Here is a 12,836-nt window from a genome sequence, read left to right as displayed (position 1 = left end):
TTATTGCTTCCTGGACCTCATCCCTGCGATGTTCATCAGGCATCCTAATCACAACTTTGGCCTCTTTCCCCCTCTTCCTGTGTCTTCCTTCTACCCACCCCACCCCATCACCAAAGGTCATGTAGTTTTTCTCTCCTTCTCATCTTTTACTCCTCTGCCCCAGCCTCCCTTTCTTTCAGTTACCTTTTTATGTCCTTCCTTCCTCCTAAATTCTGACCACTTCTCCACTTCTCCTCCACTGCCACCACCCTGATTCTTGTCCCATAATCACTCCCTGAACCTTCCTAATCTCCCTGCTCTGCTCACACATGCACATGCTGTTCTTCCCAAAGCAGTCAGAGGAAGTCTTTTAAAACATAAGTCAGATCTTCTCACTCCCCTGTTCAAAAATCTTTTAGTCTTTCCCTTAATAAGCATTTACTAAGCATCTACTAAGTGCCAGGCAGCACACTAGGTGCTGGGGGTGCACCATTGAATAAGACAAAGTCCCAATCCTCATGAAGCTGACAGTTTAGTGGGGGCCAACAAAGAAGAAGCAAGTAAACAACACACAAGATAGTTTTAGAAAGGGAGACATGCAATGAAGGGAATAGCCTGGGTTATGTGACGGCGGAGCTCCTTAGCTAGGGAGGCAGAGAGGCATTATGAGGAAGGTGGCATTTGCCCTAAGTCCTCAGGTCACAGAGGAGATGGTGGGAACAATGTTTCAGGCATATGCAAAAGCAAGTGAGGGAGAGCCCAATGAGTCTGAACAGCCAGGAGGCCACTGTGGCTGGAGAGAGGGTTCCAGGGGCCAGAGATGAGATTAGGTGGAAAGGCAAGACTAGAAGCCAAACCAGCACAGACCCTCCTACCTTTGTCAGCTAGCTCTTGGGCAGCTGGCTTAGAACCCTGCACATCTAGGCCAAACTGCTTTCCTACCCTACCCCAGTTCACCACCCAGTTTCTGCTCCATGCTGCACCCCTCCCACCCTTCCCAACCAGGCCACTAGGCTTTTGCCCTCACAGTGCCCTCTTGCTGGAATGCCATCCACCCACCATCTTTGTAGAATTTTTATCCTTTAAAGACTGATTCAAAAACCATGTTCACCTCATGAAGCCTTTTCTCCTGTCCAGATCATGCTCCCCTCCCTGCCCCACCCCTCAGCATGACTCAGTAATAATAGTATTAGTAAGGATGGGTAATACTTGTATTGGGTCCTCACTGTGAGCCAGATACTCATTTTTCTGAGTGCTTTCCACCCAATGTTACATGAAATCCTGAAATCCTCAAAGCATCAGGAAAACAGGAAGGGGTGGGAGGGGTAGGAGGGTACACTACCAGAACCATCCCCATTTTCCAGATGCAGGAACTGAAGCCACAGAGTTTTAGTGCTGATGGGGATACTGGCCTGCGGGATCCCTGTGTTGTGGCTAAGATGAGGACTACCGAGACCTGTGGAGGAAAAGGGACAGGATGGCCACTCTCTCCAGAGGAGAGTGCCTCAACCTTTGACTTGACAGGCTTTTATTGCTTTTCTGGGCACATTACATTGAGGATGATCCTCATTTACCATGCACAGGTTCGATTTAGGTGGTTACAGAAAACAAAGGAGAAGATGTTGCTAATTACATAAAAAAGGAAGGATATTTGCAAATGTAAAGGGAAAAGTGGTTAAGCTGGTTACACTCATCCTTGGAAGGTTTAGCATAGATTTTAGGAAGTTACTTTAAAGATATGCAATAAACATTTGCTGCCTCAATTCAGGGTGGGGTAAGTTTTAGCAAAAGCAAGCCTGTTCAATGCAGGCCTGATTTCCCACGGGAGAACCTATCCATGGGTGTGGGTCCTGTGTGCTGGACCTCACTCCCCACTGGCCTTTCTGAGTGAGAGCTGGGCCTACGCCATGCAGAACAGTCTCTTACATAGAGCCTGTCCCCAGTTGCCCAGGAAATGGACGTGCTTAAGCACTCCAGCTTTGGAATTGGACAGGTCTTGATTCACATCCTGGCTCTTGTTTGGTTCCCAACCATGGCGGTTATTTTTTGTGTTTTTCCTGGGGGTGAAGGGGCAGAAAATGCTGTGTTGGAGGAGGTCATAATTACAGAAGATGTGACAGGTTTGGGGAGGTGAACCCTCTTGGAAGAGCTTGGGAATTAAGCAAACAGTTGGGCCAACCCTCCCTCCACCTCCACAGGTGGGACTTTCTACTAGTTCCAATCACAGTGGTCTCAAAGGAGATTCTCCAAGCCTGCCTGGTACAACACACCCCCAAACAAGGAGCCTGGAGAAGGTCTGGCCTACATTGCTGAGGACTTCTTGGCCCATACTCAGCCACGGCCCCAGGGAAGCTATGTTGGGGTGGTACTCAGAGCACAGACAGAAGGTGTTTTTCTCAAACAGGTGTCCTGGACACAAGAGATCACATTATTTCATATGGTCTCTGTGATAATGTAGGTGTTGCATTAAATAACATTGAACCACATATTGAGACCTTTTTTCTTTTTTTTAAATATTTTATTTTAGAGAGAGGGGAAGGGAGGGAGAGAGAAATATCAATGTGTGGCTGCCTCTCGAGTGCCCCCTACTGGCCCGCAATCCAGGTATGTACCCTGACTGGGAATCGAACCAGTGATCCTTTGCAATCCACTGAGCCACACCAGCCAGGGCCCCTCTTTCAATTCTTAAAATTCTTTTTATCTATCAAGAAAAGAGGCCTACTCTCTCTCTGGCTCATATCTCTTGAACAATTCCAGTCATCATCTCTCTTTTTTTTTTAATACTCACCCAAGGATATGCTTATTGATTTTAGAGAGAGGGGAAATTGGGGGGGGAGAGAGAGGGAGGGAGAGAGAGGAGAGAGAGAAAGAGAAACATGGATGTGAGAGGGAAACATCAATTGGTTGCCTCCTTTATGTGCCCCAACCAGGGACTGAACCTACAATCTAGGTATGTGCTCTGACCAGGAATCAAACTTGCAACATTTTGGTGTACAGGACACCACTTCAAACCAACTGAGCCATCTGGCCAGGGCTCATCTCTCTTATTTTAATAGAGCTGGGATTCAGACTGAGAGTTTTCAGAAGGCAACAGGATTTGGCTAGGATTTTCTTCTTCACATTTTATTGTGAAGTGTTTAAACATTTAGAAAAATGGAAAGAATTGTACAGAGAATATCTCTGTACTCATATTCCCCACCACCTGGATTCCACTGTTAATACAGCATTTTGTTTTATCACATATCCATCTCTGTATTCATCCATCTTCCATCTTATTTTTTGATGTATCTCAAAGAAAGTTGAAGATTTGGGGGAATCTAATGTATAGCATGGTGATTATAGTTAATAATAGCATACCGCATACTTGAACGTTGCTGAGAGTAGATCTCAAATGTTCTCACCACAAAAAAGAAACGGCAGTTATGTGATGTGATGGGGAGTTAGCTAATGCTATGGTGCTCCTCATGTTGGCAATATAAAAATGTATCAGATCAATACATTGTACAGCTTAAAGTTGCCCAATATTAAATGTCAATTATATCTCAGTTCAGCTGGAAAAAGTTAAAAGTAAAACAGAAAATGAAGGCATCTGGTTTTTTCTAAACACTTCAAACACCTCTAAACACCTCAAAACACTTCAGCATGAATATCATTAACTACACTTCAGTATTTGTTTATGGCTCTTTTAGTAATTTCTTTTGGGATAAAATTAACATACAATGAAATGCACAAGTCTTGAGTGTACAATCGCTAAGACAAAGGTATACACTGGAGTAACCCAGCTCTATCAAGATTCAGGACATCACCCTAACTCAGCAAAAGTTCCCTTCTGCCTCCTCCCGGTCGGTCCTTATTGCACCCTCACAAAGTCCACCACTATTCATGTGTCGTGTGTGTTTTCCATCATGCATCAGTTTTCTAGCTGGAATTGTTCTCTTTTCATTGACTTTGGTTTTACTAATCTATTTATGTCAGGTGATACTGGTTTTCTACATGTGGTGGAGATATGTGTTTATGTTTTTAAAAACTGAGCCAGTCCCAATATGCATGAGAATCTGGCTTAATTATTAATAGCACAACCCCCTACTCTCTCAAAAAGTGTCTCAGTTGGACCATCAATATAGATCACCCCACCTGTAATGGGAGGGGCTTGGTGCCCCCGGGACTCTTCTTTCACTCCCGTAGCCCAAGCACTTAGTACAGGGCTTAGCACATAGTCAGTGTTTGATAAATATTAGTCGAACTTATATCTTTACAAGTCAATTTAAAGGAAACATGAAGATGTGACATAAAATGTGAATTTACCCCAAATACCATCAATGTGCACATTATATGATGGCCCTTGGCCTCTATGACTATTGAGCCCTTGACATATGGTTGATCCCAACTCAGATGTGCCATAAGCATAGAATACACAACGGATTCCAACGATTCAGTAAAAAAAAAAAAAAAAAGTGAAATATCTCCTCAGTGACTTTTATGTTGCCCTGACCTGTGTAGTGTGTAGTTCAGTTGATTGGGCATTGTCCAGTACACCGAAAAGTTGTGGGTTTGGTCCCCCACTGGGGTGCATATGGGAGGCAACCAATCGATGTTTCTTTTTCTCTCTCCCTTCCCCTCTCTCTAAAAAAATAGTAACTTTCCTGTTGATCACATGTTGAAACGGTAATACTTGTGATATGTTGAACTCAAAAAATATTTTTTAAAATTTCACTTTACTTGTTTCTTTTTCTTTTAAAAATATTTTTTTGTTTTCTGGTTTTTCTCTTTTTACTTAAAAAAAAAGTTTGTTTGTTTATTTATTTATTTATTTATTTTTAGAGAGGGGCAGGGAGGGAGAAAGAGAGAAACATCAATGTGTAGTTGTCTCTCACACACCCCTTACTGGGGACCTGGCCTGCAACCCAGGCATGTGCCCTAGACTGGGAATTGAACAAATGAACCTTCGGTTTGCATGTGGGCACTCAATCCACTGAGCCACAACAGCCAGGACTCTTTACTTTTTTAAAAATGTGACTGCTAGAAAAAATGAACTTTAACACGTGACTCACGTATCTTTATTAGACGGTGGGGCACTGAGAGGTTGATGGTGACTCTCGCATGCATGAGTACAGTCCGGAGGGCACTCTAATTTTCTCTTTTCCCTGCTTCCAGGAGGAATGAAGGAGGGCTTTGTTTTGTAATTTTGAAAATAAAAATGACATACACATCATGAAATAATAAGGAAAGGAAATTGAAATCAGTTGTCAGAGGTGGTAGGAATAACCAGTGTTGCTTACAGACCAGGGAGTGTTCACCTCCATCCTGAGAACATGTTTATGTGGATTTTGAAACTGTCCACTTTTTAAAACAAACCTAGGGACAAAGAACGAAATGTTCTGAGGTTGCTTTTATTCCAAGAATTCAGTGAGCTCCGCCCAGACACCACTGGCACGGGCTCATCCCACAGCACCCACATACCACAGCATGGTGAGGGCGCCCTGGTCCCCTGGCCAGTCAACATGACTGAATCTGCATTTCAGTGCTGTTGTGATTGCCCCTGAGAGGTCCTTCTGCGCCCTCCAACTCCTCAGGTAGGCAAGTAGCAGGCCTTAATGCCCATTGGTCCCACACTTCTGTGGCCTGTGCCCGGTAGCCCTTCAGTTCCATCTTTCTCAGAGAGTATCACCTGTAGCTCCACACTAGGAAAGGGGGCCTCTCCAGTCATAGGCTTCTTCTCTGTCCACAAGGCTCCAGATGGCCCCTGCCCAGAGCCCCTGCCCAGGCAGGGAGTGGCCACATGCTGGGCCAGAGTCAGTCACTCTCCTCTAGGAGCCTGGGACCAGGCCCCATTAAGGAGGCTACGAGGCTGCTTCAGCTGCTGTGGGCTGGATCAGCATGGTGGTAGCCTGCAGTGGGTAGTAGCGGCCGCGCCATGTCTTCCAGAAGATGCCCTTCTTACGTTGCTGCCGCTGTCGAGGGATGGTGTGGAAGTACTGGCCATTAAGGTTGGAGTGGCCACAGGACCCAAACCACCAGCCACCTGTGGGGGTCAGAAAAAAGGGAGCATGTTTAGGCGGGGTCCTTGGATCTCCACTGGGGCTGGGATGGAGATGAGGTGAGGCATTGGACTTTATGTGCTTTAGGAGGGAGGAATCTGGCAGTGGTTGTCAAATTGTGTTCTGAAGAACCCCAGGTTGTGACAGAGAAGCCTCAGGGACTCTGGGCTCCCAAGCTCAATACCACAGCTTTCACTTCTGTGACCGTGGCAAGTCATTTCTCTGTGCCTGACACATGGCAAACATTCATTAAGGACTTTCTATGATTGTTATCTGTCTCATCAATTTATATTAGATTGAACCATAAGAAATTACCATTATTCCATTATTTTTGACCCACCAAAAGGCAGTTTGATATGTTTCAATTCACAGGGCCTGGGCTTTGCCTTTGATTTCATTCGAACATGACAGAATTTGTCTTCATGACTTTGCCACATGTCAGCTACCATCCCACAAGTGTCATCTCATTGAATTTTCCCAATAATCACATGGAGGAGGCACTGTGGTTATACCCACTTTAAAGATGGGACAACTGAAACTGAGAGAGGCTAAGTCAGTCACCCAAAGGCACACAGCAAGTAAGGAAAAGAACAGACTGGGTGAACTGGGGTTGAAGGAAGGGCAGGGAAGCAGAAAGGTAGGCAAGACAAGGAGGGACAGAGCTTACTTACCAGAGAGGCTCTTGGCACAGTTCTTGTCCCCATGGAGGTCATGGTCCTGGTCCCAAGTGGAGAAGGGCAGGGAGAGTCCACTGGGTGTCACAGTGGTGGCACCCAGCTTGCTGGCCACAGGTGCTGTTAGCTGCAAGCTGTAGGCACTGTCCTCGCCACCAAGGCGGACGGGGAACTGCAGCGACTCAGCATTGCCCTCCCAGTCCTGCAGCTGCACAGCCAGGTGGCTGTCACGGTCCCCCAAGATCAGATGCACCTTCTCCAGTCCCAGCCAGAACTCTCCTACAGTGGGGAAGGCCATTATGAGACAGGACCCACCTCCACAGCCCCCTCTCCCCCCTGTGCTGCCAGCCACTGGAAACACCCACCTTGGGGATCTCCAAAGCCAGCCTTGTAGGCTTCCCAGGGCTGATTGAAGTCCACAGAGCCATCCTGGCGCCTCTGAATTACAGTCCATCCTCCATCTGCCCAGATAGGTACAAAGTCACCAGGAGGACCCTTCTCACAGGGGACTCCAACTCCTCCATTTGGCTCCCAAACCCCAAGCTACCTCCAAACCCATGGAGGGCAATGTTCCCCTCATCCATCCCAGCAGGAGTGGAGGAAGGTAGTCAAAGGAAGGGGTACTGTGGGCTGGCCAGCAAGCCAGAGGCTCAGCCTAGGTCTCTGTCCTTAGAACCCAGCAGGGAAGGAGAGAGTGGGAGTGAGGGAGGTGGGCTACATTTGACAGAAAGACAACAGTGCCTGGTGGGCCAGCACTTCCTACCTGTGGTCATCTTGCAGTTAACCAGGAAAGGCAGGGACCCCTGAGGCTGAATCTGGAATAGTCCACTTTGCCGCTCTCCCTCTTCAAAAAGCTCTTGGCAGTCCCTGGGCAGCCCTACAGGGCAAAGAGAGGGGCAGGGAGATTGAAGCAGAGAGCAGTCCTGAGCGGTCCCAGGAAACACGTGTGCCTAGAGTCTGGTCAATGGGCAACAGCGGTATAAAGAGGCAATCCTTAGTTCACGACACCTCCTGAACACTTGCCTAAAGTCTTCCACAGCTTCCCCTGACCTCCCTCAACACTGCCTGCAAGGCGCTCCAGGACAGGTCCTTGTACCTATCCACCCTCCTGCCCCACTGCATGCCCCACCCTCTGGACACACAGCCTTCCTTATCCCCCACACTCTCCTGCCACAGGGCCTTTGGACATGCTGTTCCCTCATGCCTTTTTCTGCCTCATTCTAAAGGTCCCAGGTTATGGAAGGAATCCCTGACCCCCAGGCCAGGCCAGACCCCCAGAAAGGGCCATCAAGGACATCCCACTCCCATCACTGGGGCCATCTGGTAATCTCTCCTCCACTCCCTCCATTGAATGAGGCCTCTGTGAGGCCAGGGACAGGAAATGTTCTTGGCTCAGGCTGATCCTAGTCCACAGCAGGTGTTTAATAAAGACACAATGAATGAATGATTGCAGGAGTTAGATGTTGGGCGGGGCAAGAGCTGGAGAGGCTCTGCTTTGTCTAGTGGGGGATTTGGATCAGGCCTGGGTGGGACTTGGGGGGACAGAGGTCCTGCGCGGGATCACAGGTATCAGAGGGGGAGTTGAGTGATTGAGGAGTAAAGGAGAGAGGGAGAAAGAAAAGGAGGAGGGAAGGAGGGAGAAGGTGAGGAACGAGGGATGGCTACAGCTAGTGGGAAGTCCCACAACCAGCCCAGCAAAAATGTAGGGAAAAGGTCGCCTGTTGGGGGTTAGGGGGAGGCCCAGGACAAGGGGTGAGTGTGTCCTAACTACTGCAGGGGTGGGGGCCAGCCCAGAGTGACTGAAGACACTTTCCGGCCCCTGGGGCCGCTCCCCTTTCCCCTACTTTCCTCTCTTCCAATCAGGACAGAAACCCAGCCAAACCACAAATGTGGCTTCCATTAGCACCAGCTGTCTCTCTCTCCAGCTTGAACTTTCCCCTAGTTGGCGGGACTGAGCTGGAGTCTGGGAGTCCCCAAACTCTTGAGTTTCCTTCTCCAATCCCCTCCACATCCCTCAGCCTGGACCTATACCTGCTGACCCATCCCAGAAGCCCCCATCTCAGGACAGCAGTTTGGGAGGGTGTACTGGACCCTTTCTGGTAGGAGTGGCAGGGGAGTGGTAGAGTGGGGGAGCTCTCAAAACTAGAGGGCTGGAAGCCAGCAACCTGCCTGAGGGTGTGAAGGGTGGGGAATCTGAACTTTTACCCAGTTGGCTGCAGACATACCAATGCCAGGCCCAGTGACAGGGCAGGAGGACCATAGGGAAGTCTGCTGGATTGGGGCCATGAACTTAGGATGGGGCAGAGACATGGGAAGCTGGAGCCTGTGTTGACATACACAGACATGTGGTTGAAAATCTGGGGCAATTCCAGGCATACACCCAAAAAGGACCCAGAACTCCAGATGATGGCAACAGTTAGCTCCCTACGGTAGTGGGGGTTGGGAAACATGGGTAATCAGGCACTTTGGGGCCAAGAGAGGGGTGAGGGACAAGGTGTTCAGGTCAGCAGCCCTAGATTTGTCAGAGATGCAAGAGTGAATGTGTCTGACCAGGGACACAGGGGTCCCCTGCCCTTGCTCCACTTTCTAGATATACACTCCAAGCCTCAGAACCCCTCTCCCAGACAGGCATTTGCTGTTCACCCAATAAGAACTCCAGACTCCCTAGCTGGCACCCTCTTGTCCGCCACTGTGCTCTCCTAGAAAGTTCCAACCTAGATGGAGGTGTCTCTGAGCTGCACCACCCCCTTCCCCACAATCCTGCCACTCAAGTCCCTCATGGACCCTCTTTCCCAACCCTTGCTCTATTAGTGGCCAGCAAGGCTTTGGGGAACACCCACTGGCCCATTGGGAAGAAGGCTGGGGTGGTCAGGGGCAGAGCTGTGGAGGGAGGTGCCCCCATCAGCCCTTCATCAGAGCCCACAGGGACCCAGGGCCAGGACCTCTTTCCTTCTGAGTAAGGTGGACATGACAAGGAGGGGTACAGGGATGGTATGTGTGTGGAGGGGAGAGGTGCCAGAGGACAGCAAAGGGCTGGATACTCACTCTGCAGATGGCTTACATTGTGACCGTGGCCAACAAGCTGGGACACCTTGGGTAGCCTCTTCCTCCTGGCAGGCCTGGCCATCCTGTGGCCCACCTGCATGGGGGCCAGGAGACCCATCTGGGGAAGGACGGGAGGAGAGTGTCAGATATGACTGGCTCACATCCAGGACCATAGGTCCAGCTTTGACCTGCCTCCCCACCTGAGGCAAGCATCTGGCACCTGGCTCTGCAGATTCTGGATTCTCAGATGCTGCTTCTCCAGGTGCTGCTGCTGCTGGGCCACCTTCTGGAAGAGTAGCTCGATCCTGCTGTTCTGAGCCTTGAGCTGAGTCTGGGAAGAATGTGCAAACCCTGATGAGGACCCGGCCTTCTGCCGCCAAGCTCTCCGTTCACCCATCCATCTGTCCTTCCAACTTTCCATTCTTTGACGCCTAGACGAGACAGCTCAGGGTGCCCTGGTCGCGCCCCCCTCCTTCCGTCCACACCGTTCCAGACTCGCGAGAGAGCAATAGCAGCGCGGACAGCTACCCCCGGTCGCAAGTACCTGCAGGTTGCGGAGGGTCTCGGGGGCGGCCTCGTCACGGGATACTGGACTCACAGGGACGTGCGGGGGCGCGGCGGGTCGCCCTGGCTCCTCACAGGTGGCCCCGCATGCGCCCAGACGCCGCTCCAGGGCGCCCAGCTGCCCCCGGGTGCGCTCCACATGTTCCCGCAGCCCATGGCCGAGCTGGAGGAGCCCGTGCGCCAGCACGTTCACCTCATCCCAGGACGCGAAGCGCGGCTGTGGCTCAGCTGGCAAGGGACTGCCCTGCGTGCTCAGCAGCCCAGCGGTGGCAGCGCACAGCACCAGGGCTGCTCCGGCCGTGGGCGTACAGCCCATCCTTCCGGGTGGCCTGGGCGCAGGGATACGGACTCAGACGCAGCAGCACGGGGCAGCAAGGCTGACTCGGAGTCTAGAGACGCCGGGACCCTTGCAGAGGCTCTCGCGGGTGCAGAAGCCACAGGGAACAAGGGTCTGATACAGGCCTCGAATCCTCGGTTTGGCGTGTCCCTGGGACGCCCTTTTTTATAAGGCGGTTGCCAGAGGGAAAGGGGCAACTTCGAAGGCGGAGCTCGGGGAGTGTCGGGGGCTGGGCACGGGGTGGAGTTCTGTGTGTTCCGGGCTGTGTAGATAATAGGATGGGTGCGGGGCGCCCTAGAAGGGCAAAACTCTGACTCCTCCCTACCTGTCCCTGACGTTGCTTCCCTGCTGACCGTAGCAGACTTGACTGTCCCTCTCTCCGTGGTCCTTATTCCAGCGTCGGAATTCTGAGCCGCCCACCCACCCTGGCTCTCAGCACTTGAATGGGGAAGGGGCACTACGCGAAGGTTGGGCTGGTGGCTACATTCTTCGTGCCCTCCTTACGTCCAAAGCTGGGAAGAGGTCGGGAAAGAGACGTGAGAGACAGGATCCTGGTGCACTGAATGCCGCAGGGCCAGGGGGGAGCTCATGATGTTTCTCGGAGAGCCTCCCAAGACCAGGCTGCCCCACCAACACCACCACCCCACCGGGAAAAGCCTCTGGGTTCCCTGGCTCCTTCCTCAAAAATTCGTCATGGCATATGTGTCTGTGGGTTTATTTTATTTTATTTGGGAAGGGGCGGAGATCAACTTGTTGTTCCACTTGTTTATGCATTCATAGGCTGCTTCTTGTATGTGCCCTGACCAGGGATCAAACCACAACCTTGGCTTACTGGGACATAGTTCTAACCAACTGAGCTCCTGAGCTGGGGCAATGTCTGTGGATTCTTTAATGTCCCTCATCCCCCTTCCCCACAACCTAGTGCCCTGGTAGCAGGGTCTGTGTTTGTCCTGTTAAGTCTCCAGCTCAGGGCCTCACTTCCCAATGACACTGTCTGCCCCCAGGGCCTGCCGTGCCTGAGTCTTGCCTGTATCAAAGCGTAACCTCCTAACAGAAACAGGGGATACCTGGAAGGAATGCCAGCCCATTCATTCATTCATTCATTTGGCAGTTGTCTGCTCTCCTATGTGGAGTTCCCAAGCTGGTGGAGAGACCCCACACTCTGAGACTGGGGTATGGGCGAGGTTGAGACAAAGAAAGAACTGAGTGCAGCTGTGGGGCTAGACCAAGTCTATTCCACAAGGGTAGGCATTTATTTAACAAACTTTTGCTAAAGTCCTCCCTCTATACCCTGTCAGGAAAGAGAGGTTGGCACAGAAAAATCTGCCTGCCAGGAAGAACCCGGGGCAGGTTGGTTTCCAGCTCTGGCAAGAAGTACAGAGTTGACTCAGCAGGGCTCAGAGCCAGCTCAGTCTCTGGAATGAAACTGCGTGCCCCAGGCTGATGTGCAGGTCACCACGCATACATTTGGCCTGGCCAGCTGCCAGAGATGCAGATCCCAGCAGCAATGACAGGCAGATGGGAAGGACAGGGAGGAAAACCTCCACAAGGAGTAGACCCAGACAGTCACCATCTGCCCTAGGGCCAGCCTGCCCACCCTGAAGCCCCTGGCCTCCATCCGAGTGGGAGACATTGCTATCCCAGAGTGTGTTCTTCCCTCCCTGGCTTCCTGTGCTGAGATAATTGATCATTTACTTTCCCAACCTGATAACCTCTTCATAATCCATTTCTCAGGGGCTTCTTCCTTGCTACCAGGTTTCAGAGGTCACAAAACACAAAAGGCTCTCTCTTAGAGGCACGGGCCATGAACAAGCTACACGAGAATATCTTCTCACCTTGGCTGGTGTGGCTCAGTGGGTTGAGCGCCGGCCTGTGAACCAAAGGGTCGCTGGTTCCATTCCCAGTCAGGGCACATGCCTGGGTTGCAGGCCAGGCCCCAGTAGGGGGCTTGTGAGAGGCAAACACACGTTGATGTTTCTCCCTCTCTTTCTCCCTCCCTTCCTCTCTGTCTATAAATAAATAAATACATAAATAAATAAATACATAAATAAATAAATGTCAGGATGGGCGGGTATATCCGCCTGGCAGCCTGAGCCTGAGGGGAACCACCAATGATGGACTGCGGCTTTGTTCCAGGAAACCAATCCCTAGCCCCCAAGGGGAGCCAATCAGAATTTGGTGCATAAAACCCCGCCATAT

The 12,836-nt window shown here is 50.8% G+C and overlaps 1 protein-coding gene across 1 annotated transcript; it reads right to left on the bottom strand.

The window, feature by feature from the left end:
• Positions 1-5,350: 5,350 nt before the first annotated feature.
• ANGPTL4 (angiopoietin like 4) lies at positions 5,351-10,846 on the bottom strand. Its single transcript, XM_024560957.4, has 7 exons — positions 10,281-10,846; positions 9,957-10,067; positions 9,737-9,854; positions 7,455-7,568; positions 7,057-7,152; positions 6,689-6,970; positions 5,351-6,001 (listed from the first exon to the last, which is right to left on the bottom strand). The coding sequence occupies exons 1-7, from the start codon at positions 10,614-10,616 to the stop codon at positions 5,820-5,822; spliced, it is 1,239 nt and encodes a 412-aa protein (XP_024416725.1). The 5' UTR covers positions 10,617-10,846; the 3' UTR covers positions 5,351-5,819.
• Positions 10,847-12,836: the final 1,990 nt, after the last annotated feature.

This window comes from Desmodus rotundus, chromosome 9 (genome assembly GCF_022682495.2).
Source record: "Desmodus rotundus isolate HL8 chromosome 9, HLdesRot8A.1, whole genome shotgun sequence".
In the NCBI taxonomy this organism is placed as follows: domain Eukaryota; kingdom Metazoa; phylum Chordata; class Mammalia; order Chiroptera; family Phyllostomidae; genus Desmodus; species Desmodus rotundus.
This window is presented reverse-complemented; position numbering and strand designations above follow the sequence as displayed.

Excerpts from the sequence above, each read along its gene's own strand:
- ANGPTL4 (XM_024560957.4), bottom strand. The coding sequence starts at position 10,616 with ATGGGCTGTACGCCCACGGCCGGAGCAGCCCTGGTGCTGTGCGCTGCC. Across the intron at positions 7,153-7,454 it reads TAACTGCAAGATGACCACAG|ATGGAGGATGGACTGTAATT; the intron begins GTAGGAAGTGCT and ends CTATCTGGGCAG. Across the intron at positions 6,002-6,688 it reads CTGTGCCAAGAGCCTCTCTG|GTGGCTGGTGGTTTGGGTCC; the intron begins GTAAGTAAGCTC and ends TGACCCCCACAG.